The sequence below is a fragment of the Microtus ochrogaster genome, chromosome 2 (assembly GCF_000317375.1).
Source record: "Microtus ochrogaster isolate Prairie Vole_2 chromosome 2, MicOch1.0, whole genome shotgun sequence".
NCBI lineage: Eukaryota > Metazoa > Chordata > Mammalia > Rodentia > Cricetidae > Microtus > Microtus ochrogaster.
The window spans coordinates 49,298,015-49,308,189 of NC_022010.1; the positions used below are offsets into that span (position 1 = coordinate 49,298,015).

Sequence of the window (10,175 nt, forward strand, 5' to 3'; positions counted from 1 at the left end):
GACTCTGCACCCCCAGTTTCCCTCACTACAAAGTATATAATGACCATGTCACTTCTTGGGAGGGACTACTAAATTTTGCATTAGCTATCTGTTGTGCAATGACATGTTTTACTAGGGCCTGGGGACCTTGGGGAGGTTCAGTGCCCTGCCTGTCAATACCCCAAGAATCCAGTCCCAGATTTAAGCTGAAAACCCACCAACTTCCTGAGTGACTCTGCTCCTGCTTCTGACCTCAAGGGGGGGGGTCCTTTTCTTTGTGGATACTCAGTCCTGTACAAAACTAACCTGAACCTTTCCTACCTACCAAAAGTTTGCTGAGAAAACGGGAGATCTCCAGGCTCAGCTTGACCACATTCTCCACAGCAAAGAGGTAGTTGCCTGTAGAGCCGTAAACCCAGTCCACTGCAATCACGTTGGCATCTGTGGCCCGAAGGAGAGTTCTAATAAACTTGTCAATCCAAGAAGGCTTTGTTCCTAATGCCCTAGATGGCGATCAAAATACAAAGAAACATTGCTGGCCAACCTGACTGATAACCATTGATAGAAACTCAACTTAGCCCCCAAACTAGAGAAGTCAAGACTAAGGACAGCCAGTCACATAGTGCCTTGAGTAGAGGGGTGACATCATTCAGTATTTGTGGAACTTTCATGCAAATTATCTGAAAGTGTCTCTTGTTCCAGGTAAGAATGTAGAACGCAGGGCAGACTCCAGCCACACCTGCCTTCAGTCGGCTCCTGTGCTAATCTCTACAGACTGCCTGCCCTCCCTGCTCTGTCTCTGTACTATTGGAGGGAGAGCTCTGCACCTTAGAGTGAAGACGTGCAGCCTTAACTAAGTTAAAATCCTCATTTTAAATGCTAGGTTCTTTCCTTGAGGAGGCTTTTCATTCATCCACGTGCCCTTCCATCCACTCACAACACATTTATTGAGTACCTGTGGGTCTAAGGGTTTGCTGGGTGATTTCCAAGCTATAAAGACCAGTCCCTGTCTGTCTAGAACCTATAGTTTAAGACTCCTCTAAAAAGATAATGATAGAAAATTTTCAGAAAGCTCTCCTAACGGCATGGTAAGACATCCCAGCTTCTGTTGTGGGACACTGTCAGCATGCTCACTAGGAGACAGGACTGTAGATGGGGCATGCACTTTGGAAAGTGATCCCCGAGGCTTGAGAGCAGAGCTGCGTGATGAATGTTCTGGTTCCATCAGCCGTCCGGGGCCAGAGGCACAGACTCTGCCTGCGGTGGTGGCTGGATGTAAGACTGTGGGAAAAGGGTGACAACGAGGGGCAGATGTGGCTGGGAGAAAAGCCAGATGTGAAGAAGAGGGAGCACCTCTTCAATGGGCGCCCCAACTCTATATGCCCCATAGTCTCTTCTTCCCTTTCTTCTCGGAAACTTTCTATGTTTTCATGTCTTGTCAGTGGGCTTTGGGGGAAGAGACGTTTGAAGGAAGGGCTGTGATTGAATCGGACAGTAGGATACCAGAAACCGCAGAACTGTCAGGCTCCTGAGAAATGCTAACCCCCGGGTAGGATGGAAATTATACCATAAGCAAAAGTTTCTCTATAAAATCATGGAAAAAAGTGAAGAATAAAAGAGGAACTAAAACCCTGGGCAGAAAGTACCAGGCTGTTACCCTTGAGTGCCTGCGTAAAGACTACGACTTCGTTTTCCAAGATGAATCATGCTATACAACCACACTTTGGGGCCAACGGCACAGGTTTTTGCCCAAGAACCATGGAGACTATTGCTACACCTTTCTCTTCAATCTAGATGTGGAAACTGGAATGACCTTCCCAGGGTCCTAAAGACTGGGTAGAGGCTGAACGGTGTGCTCTCAGGAACGAGGCACACAGTGGGTGCACAGTCCACGTGAGTGATGGAACATGGGACGGGTAGTCAACCCATGCCTCCCCAGGCTCCCCACAATCTTCCCATGGCATTATGGACTCTCTGGTTCTTGGCTGAGAAGATCCTATTGGTTGCTTAGCTCTCACCTGAATCCATGAATAATTAGTTTGGTTCCCAGACTGACGTTAAATTCGGAGTTTTGGATGTCACTGCTTTCTTCTATTAGCTGCCCACAGCTGGGGTCCGAAGAGCTAAAGAGAAGAAACTGGACTTTGAGGTTGGTGCCTCGGAGGAGGTTGGCGTTCTGGAAGTCAGTGCACTTCGGCTGGGTGGTAGGAGCTATGTTCCCTGGGGGAAGCAAAGCAGAAGAGCATTCAGAGTGTGGCCATCTCTTCTTAGGAGGACGATGTCCTCGAAGGAAGAAAGGAACAGGAGCTGTGAGCACAGGGTGTGTTTTGAATCAGCGAGCTCAATGATGAATCACCTATCTGTCAAAAGTTGCATCAGTGCTGTAAGCAAAAATCTGTGCCTCAGCATGAAAGCCCAGAGGAGAATCTGGGCGTTAAGGACCATGGCAGAAGGGTTGTTGTGGGACTGAGTGAAGTGACCTGGGAAGTTAACCTTGTCAACTTGACTGGATTTCAAGTTTCCTAGGAAGCACACTTGCTGGGTGTGACTTTAAGGCGTCTTCAGAGAGGATTAGGTGAGGAGGGAAGCTCCACCCCGAATGTGGGCAGCTTTATCCCACAAAACAGGATCCTGAACCAAATAATGAGGGGGGGGGCAGATGAGCAGCAGCGTTCATCTCTCTCTCCATCCTGACTGTGGATGCAGTGTGATCAGAGCCACAGTGTGACCGGCCCCTCATGCCCCACTGCTGTGCCTTCCCGTCACCAAGCATTGTTTCCTTTTTAACCCCTCAGACAAATCAAATCCTTCTTATCTTAACTCTCTGTCAGTCCTGTTCTCCCAGAGAGGAGAGAAGTAGCTAATACAAGCCCCGCCCCTCCCCCAATCATACACGGAAGTCCTAACAGCACGTGCCTCAGAATGGGGCCGTGTTTAGCAAGGGGACTTTTACAATGACTATTAAATTACAACGAGACCTTAATAGAATATTGTTGGTGTCCTTATAGAAAGAAATTTTGACAGGAACAGAGGAAAGATGATGGGAAATGAACAGCACAGGAAGAGATCAAGGAAAGCAGGCTGGGATGCTGTGAACCCTAGAAAGAATCTGCTCTGACTGACACTGTAAAACCTTTCACAGGCCAGGCTGGAGAGATGGCTCAATGGTTGAGTACTGGCTCCTCTTCCAGAGGACCCTGGTTCAATTCCCAGCACCCACATGGCAGCTTACAACTGTCTGTAACTCCAGTTCCAGACACCTTCACACCAATGCACATAAATAAGTTAAATGAATTCTAAAAAATGTTTTAAAAAAACCTTCACAAGCCACACCTACTTATAACACTTTACAATGTACTCCTTAGATACAATGTACTCCAACGTATTGGGTATTTTTAGATGAAGCCATCAAAGGACAACATCAAGCAAACAAACAAACAAAGGCAACATAAAGCTCTTTCCCCACAAGGAACATACGGCTTCTATCATCGGAGGGGCCAATCCCTGTGTCTATCTATCTCTGTGAAGAGGAGCTGTGGTCCCTGCCCCCAGCACTTCTCACAGGAACAGACTGGGGTAAGGCAAGCTGCATTCTCACCCAGCATGCGGCACTGCGGCAGCTTCCGAGAGTCCCTGCTATGGAACAAAGATCACAGACTCGCTCTCATGGAGACCTCTAGTGATGGCAGCTCCTTTAGACTCTGCCATGGTCATATGCTGCTAGAAGTAACTAGGACACACATAGAGTGTGGGTGTGAAACTATTGTATGTGGGTCTTGGGAATCCAACCACAGAGAACCCTCATCCAGTATCACTACATGGCTGGGTCTGAGCCCCAGCCTCTGATGTAACCCTTCCAAATAGCCAGGTCCTCGGCACTCTCGGGATCAAGCCCATTCTAGTGTGGTGACCTCCTCAGTCTACGATTTGAGCTCCCACAGTAGAGGAGAAATATCTGTCTATTCTACTTCATCTGCCTTTTACAGCCTTTGGCATTGATGTTCTTTTTTGAGCAATTCTTTCCTTCCCACCTCCTCATTCTGTTTGTGAGCAGTACTGAAGATTGATCCTAGGGTAATGTTAGGCAAGTTCACTACCACTGAGCCAGAGCCCTGGCCCTAACAACTTCTTAAGACAGGATCTTCTTACAGGACTCCACATTGACCTCAAATTCATGAGGTTCTTTCCTCAGCCTCCTGGATACTAGGATTATAGACGTGTGTGGCCACATTTGGCAGGACTAAATCCTTTGAAAGGAACAGAGACTGGGAAGGTAGCTTGGTGGCAGAACACTTATACAATGTGTATGTTTGATCTGCAGCACCCGAAGAAGTGAGGCCTGGCGAGGTCCTAGATATGCCCTGGAAGTGGATGGCAGGGCCTCAGAGTCTTCACTTAACTTTTTATATGCCTTAACTCTTTCTCCCCTTTATGCCTCTTCCATCCCAGCATGCCATTCAAAGAAGAGGACAACCCAGCCGAGCTGCTCGGTCTTGTCCTCGCACTTCCCAAACAAAATAATCTTGAACTAAAGAACACTCACTTTTTTGAAAGTTAGTTGCATCAGGTATTTTGTTGTAGAAATACAAAAACCAACTAATAGAGTCAGCCCCTGAAATCACCAAAGGATCAACACCACTCAGAAAACAGCATCTAAATGAATAGCAAACTTAGAGACCAATGACAAAAATGCATTTTAAAATACATGGGAAGTCTAAAAACCCTAGGCAGTGTTTATTTAATATGCCCATTAAAGAATAATCACAATGGAAAGCCAAGAACATCCAAAAGCTGAATGGTGGTGAAATAAACACATGTTAAAATCTGTATCTAGTGGCCTAATGCAGCCCTTGCAGGGTCAACGTGACTCACTGGGAGGCCATTATGCCAAGGCAACTTGAGTCCCCAAGTTAGTAAATAGAAACTCCATGCAATAAGTGGAGAACTGGAAACCAAACTTAGGCCCCAGCAACCGGAAGCAGCTCACTCACCTCTGACTAGGGATAGCACGCCTATTTTAACCAATCGGTTTCTTCACACTGTTCGTCTTTTAAAACTTTTCTCTCAAGGCAGTCGTGGTGGCACACACCTTTAATCCCAGCGTTGGGGAGGCAGAGGCCAATGTGAATTCAAAGCTTGCTTAGGTAAGTCAGTCTTTAAGGAAAAAATAACAGAGCTACTCCAGGTATAGCAAAAGAAACAGGAAGGCCCCAGTTGTCATCAGAATAGCATATTCAGAATTCAGCCACTCCTCCCTACCTAGCTACGACTTTGGGCTGAGCCATGGCCCTTTCTCAAGATTACTGCCCTAGCTTGTCCTTGCTGTTCCTGCCTGCACTCCGGGTCCCTTAGGTCTACCTGCAGCACAGTGACCTTTGGTACTTCATTCAGAATTAATGTCCATAGATTGGGCTGCAGGGCTCTCAAGGATCTTGTCTAACCTCTTGAAAGCCATTTCCTGTAGAGGACACAGAGTTCTTTATGTTTACAGACATGCACTAATGCAGTGATTCCCAACCTGTGGGTCATGACCCCTTCGGTGGGACCTAATGATCCTTTCAACGGGAATCACCTAAGACCATCAGAAAACACAGATATTTGCATGATGATTCATAACAGTAGCAAAATTACAGTTATGAAGTAACAACAAACGTAATTCTTTGGTTGGGAGTCACTGCAGCATGAGCTGTTTGCAGGGTCACAGCGATAGGAAGGTTGAGCACCGCTGCACTAAGGGGACCTGGAATGTTAAGCACACAGGCTTGTTCCCTCAGGGGAAGACACACAAAACCCATTGTTTTTGTTTTTGTTTTTCCCCTCAGAAGGCTGGAGCAGACACGCTTTCTAGTCTGGCGACCTCCGTGCCGTCCATGTGGCTGGAGACCCTCCTCCAGATCCGCTCTCCGCTTTGTTTTTCTCAGTCACTCTGCAGAACCCATCTTTATGGAAGGTGTCTGTGTGCTTTGGTGTAGTGAGTTTTGGTGTAGTCGCGTCTGATCTGTATCTAGCTTATCTTGTTCCTCAGAGGGATTTAGTATGCTTTGTGTGCTTCTGGGATGAGTTAGTCATCCCATCACAGGAATAGTTAATCTCCAGGTTGTGCTGTGTTTAAATAAGCCTAAAATAAACCGCTCAGGGTCACTCCCTGGCTACTGAGGAGTGTTGTGCCAAGCTGTCTTCGGTTTCCCATGGCTTGTCTCTCAGCTGCCAGTGAAGGTCATGGGGACCCCAGCAACCGGCACCTGATCTGTGGGGCTCGACCCTAGGAGAGGATAGAGTAGGAGTTCAGTCCTCTCGGCCGAGGAGTCATGACCCTAAGTGAGAGATCTTCTCCATCATTTGCGGCAAAGCATTTTACAAAATTCTTGAGCTGTCTGTTAAGATCCAGGGGAGAAAAATAAATCTCAAGCAACGGCTCTGCAACTTTGTACAAAGGACTGTACAGTTCAGTCCTTTGCTTTCTGAGCAAGCTGCTGATGTTGACAAATGGGAAAACATAGGAGCTATTATAAAAAGAGCCCACGAAAAGGGGAATAAAATCCCTGTCATTCTTTTGCAGTCCAGTCTATAATAATGTATTGGTCTTCAGAAGGACCACAAGAGGAAGTTCATCAGGATATCTCACTAGGGGACGACTGCTCCTACATTCAAGGAGACCAATTTAGACAGGTTGCCTCCCTTTTCAAACACACCATATTTACATACATTTCCAACAAATATTCATTCTCGCCAATCCAGTTCAGAAATTCAGTATATACTCCCTTACTTTAAAAGACTAGTCATGGAAGATGAGGGGAGTGACCGATGGGAAAATAATTGAACTAAATTCCTATCGAGACAGCTCTTACAATGCCTGGGATTTGAAACCCTCAAAACCCAAATGTGCATCAACATTGCCCACTTGCTTTTGAGTTTTTAGAGAATTGCAGAAAACTGGTCTCTGGCCAATGGCGTACATGCTCCATTTACTGATATACTGTGGGAAAATTTAGACAGTGATATTGTTCCTCCTTGGGACTATAAGCAAGTATGTAAACTTCCTCAGTCCCAGGGTAATACTTGATGTGGAAAGCACAGTAATATGACGAGTATGATAACATGCGGGAAGAAGCCTTAGCAATAGCATCCCTAGTAATTCGGACATGCTTCAGGGAGCAGAGAGATACAGTGACTCTCCAGTACAGGGAAGTGTTTTGGCCCAGTATTTTGACCAAGTATGCCTTTGTGCACTGTGAGCCTGGAAAACTACTGATCTTGGGGAAACTGTGCCTTCTCTAGCCACTTTAAAACAAAAGGTTAATGACCTTTGAAGACAGCCATACAACAGACAGCAGCTCAGGGGGAAGTCACAAATATCGTGATCTGAAAACTTATGTTTGTTGGAGCTGCCAAAGAGAGTCAAGATGCCGTAGCAAGATGGTTTTTCTAACTCGGTACAGCCATTGAAGATATGGGGAGCTTATCTCATTATATTGGAACATTATGTAGCAACAGCTATTAAAAAAAACAAACAAAAACAACAACAAAAAAACACCCCTTCAAAAGAGACCTGGCATAGAATTAAGGAATAAAGGACCTTGGGAAAGTGACTGCAAAAAAAATCTAGTATTGGGGCCTTTGCCTTTGCACATGATAGAAAGTGAAAACATTGGACAAGAGATGTCAGTTCAAACTTGACAAGGATGGTAAGCCCCCTTAAACTCCCAAAGGGGCAACACCAAGCCCCAAAATCAAGGGAGAGATTGACCCAGACAACCAAAAATAAACCAGACTTGAAAGCAGTATCCAGGAACAACAGCATCTACTGCCAAGGGATTTAATCCCTTACCTTTATGGACAAGGTGGTTATCAGCAGATGGATGTCCTTTGTTGGCCATATATGTGGAGAACTATCCCTTTAGAGGCATTCTAGATACTAGGGAAGATCATTCCGTTACTAGTCAGGAACAATGGCCCCTGCACTGGCCAAGGTCTAGACTAGCCTTTACAAACTGTTGGATGCCAACAGGATTCTGTAAAAAGCACTATCATGTTATATTGGACTGACAAAGATTCTCCTTCTGGCACTGTGCAGCCTTGGGACTTTCCTACAACATGTGGGGAAGAGACATATTACAACAAATGTCAGCAATATTACCATTGCAACTAATGAATCATCTGATAATTACAATACATGAAAGCCTAACCCCCTCCTATCAGAGTCATTGGCCAAAGGCTGTCCAGACAGCCTTTAAAACTACAAAGGGTCTCTGATGACCCAGTATAGATTGTCCCTTCACAGGGAAAATGAAAAGAGACCCAACGTCCAGTACAGGAAAATTCATACAGAAACTCATCAGCCCTTGGAATGCCCTAGTGCCTGTCTTGAATACAGAGACCTCTGTGCCCCCACACTTCTCTTTATCTTATCTTGCACACTCTGTTCCAGCCAGAATCGCCTTGGTTCTCCCTCAGATGCTCTTGATACAGGCTGTCTTCTCTTTCTGGAACATTCTACTAGGCATGTGCATGGTTAATTCCCTCTGTCTGCTCCATTAAGCCTGCCTGTCAGATGCCATTTTCTTTCCTCTTCTGTACCTCCAAATTCCCTCAATCTCTCTTACCCTGATCTCTTTACTTGTGTAGAGACAATCATTTTCTAATAGACTCTGCACTTTTTGTTGGACTTGTTTATTGATTATTTCCTTACATTAGAATAGACTTTGGGTGTTTTGTTTTGTTTTTTCAAGACAGCGTTTCTCTGTGCAGCATTGGCTGTTCTGGAACTCACTCTGTAGACCAGGCTGGCCTCAAACTCAGAGGTTCATCTGCCTCTGCCTCCAAAGTATTGGCAGCGTCACCACCCACTAGAATAGATTTTCAAGCAAGGCCAGGCTTTTTATTCCTTCTCTTCACTCTTCTGCTTAGCCTAGCACCTGTCACACACAAGACACTCCAAGAACTGGTTCTCTGAAAAGAATAATAAACCAGATATACTTTTGATAAGACAGGGTAATAGAAAAGGAAGAAATTGCAGGTAAACAATTTCAAGAAAAGAAAAGGGAAATCAATACAGACACAACTGATTTTTTCAAACCATAAAAGAACATATTTTTACTCAGCCAGAAACTGAAGCTATAATTTTTTCTAAAATGGATACTTTCTTAGAAAACCATAGCTTACCAAAACATAGTGAGGAAAGAAAAAAACAAGCAAACAAACACAAATAGACACTCTTTAAAAACTATAACAGATAAGAATTGAAATGTAGCTTTCGAATCATTGGTCATAAAACCCTAACTTGCCAGACAGACTTACAGAGGGCTTTTTACCAACCCTGAAATCCTCAATTTCACATATTAGTCTAGAGAACAGCAAATGGGAGACAGAATACAAACTCTTTCTATGAGAATAATCGAACTATTAAATCTAGATAAAATACCAGTAAATCAAAATCCATCAAGGATAACAAGAACAAAGGGCACAGAAATGTATTATGTTTGCTGGGCAGGGGTGGAGCATGCCTTTAATCTAAACTCTGTGAGTTTGAGGCCAGTCTGGCCTACAGAGCAAGTTCCAGAACAGTTACACAGAGAAAGCTTGTCTCAAAACACCAAAAACCAAACCGAAACAAAAACCACCACCCCCCCAAAAAAACAAAAACCTAATAACACACACACACACACTGGCCAACCAGGGTTTAATACAAAAAACAAAGGTTTGTAATAGTAATATATTTTTGAAGTATTTGTGATATTAATGTAAAAATAGTATGTTCATCTCAACAGATGTGACTTCATTTAAAACTGAGAACCAATCAGTTCTTGTTGGTGTGATGGCATGTACCTATAATCCTAGGACTCGGGAGTCTGAGGAAAAAGGATCTTAAATTCTAGACTAGCTTGAATTACACAGAGAGACCCTGTCAGCAGAAAATAGAGAAGGTTGTCTGCCTTGTTACCTTTGTTAAGTATTTTACTGGATGTCCTAATCCTTGCCAATGAAACAAGACAATAAAGTGGGATAAATTAGAGAGTCTGACAAGGAAGAGAGGGAAAATGCCAGTATTTAAAGATGATAAAACAGTTGATCATGGACTGGAGAGACAGCTTAGAGGTTAAGAGCATGCACTGCCTTTCCCAAGAACCTGACTTTGGTTCCCAGCACCCACGGTACATGATTCACCAACACCTGTTACTCCAGCTCCAGGGAATCTG

At 44.6% G+C, this 10,175-nt stretch overlaps 1 protein-coding gene across 1 annotated transcript in view; it reads right to left on the reverse strand.

Moving 5' to 3' along the window:
* Pla1a (phospholipase A1 member A) overlaps nucleotides 1-10,175 on the reverse strand; it is a 34,690-nt gene that overhangs the window by 16,512 nt on the left and 8,003 nt on the right. Inside the window, exons 2-3 of the mRNA XM_005344982.3 lie at nucleotides 1,998-2,199; nucleotides 305-482 (exon numbers count right to left, since the gene is read on the reverse strand). Coding sequence (XP_005345039.1) covers nucleotides 305-482; nucleotides 1,998-2,199 — 380 coding nt within the window. The remainder of the gene's footprint in view (nucleotides 1-304; nucleotides 483-1,997; nucleotides 2,200-10,175) is intronic.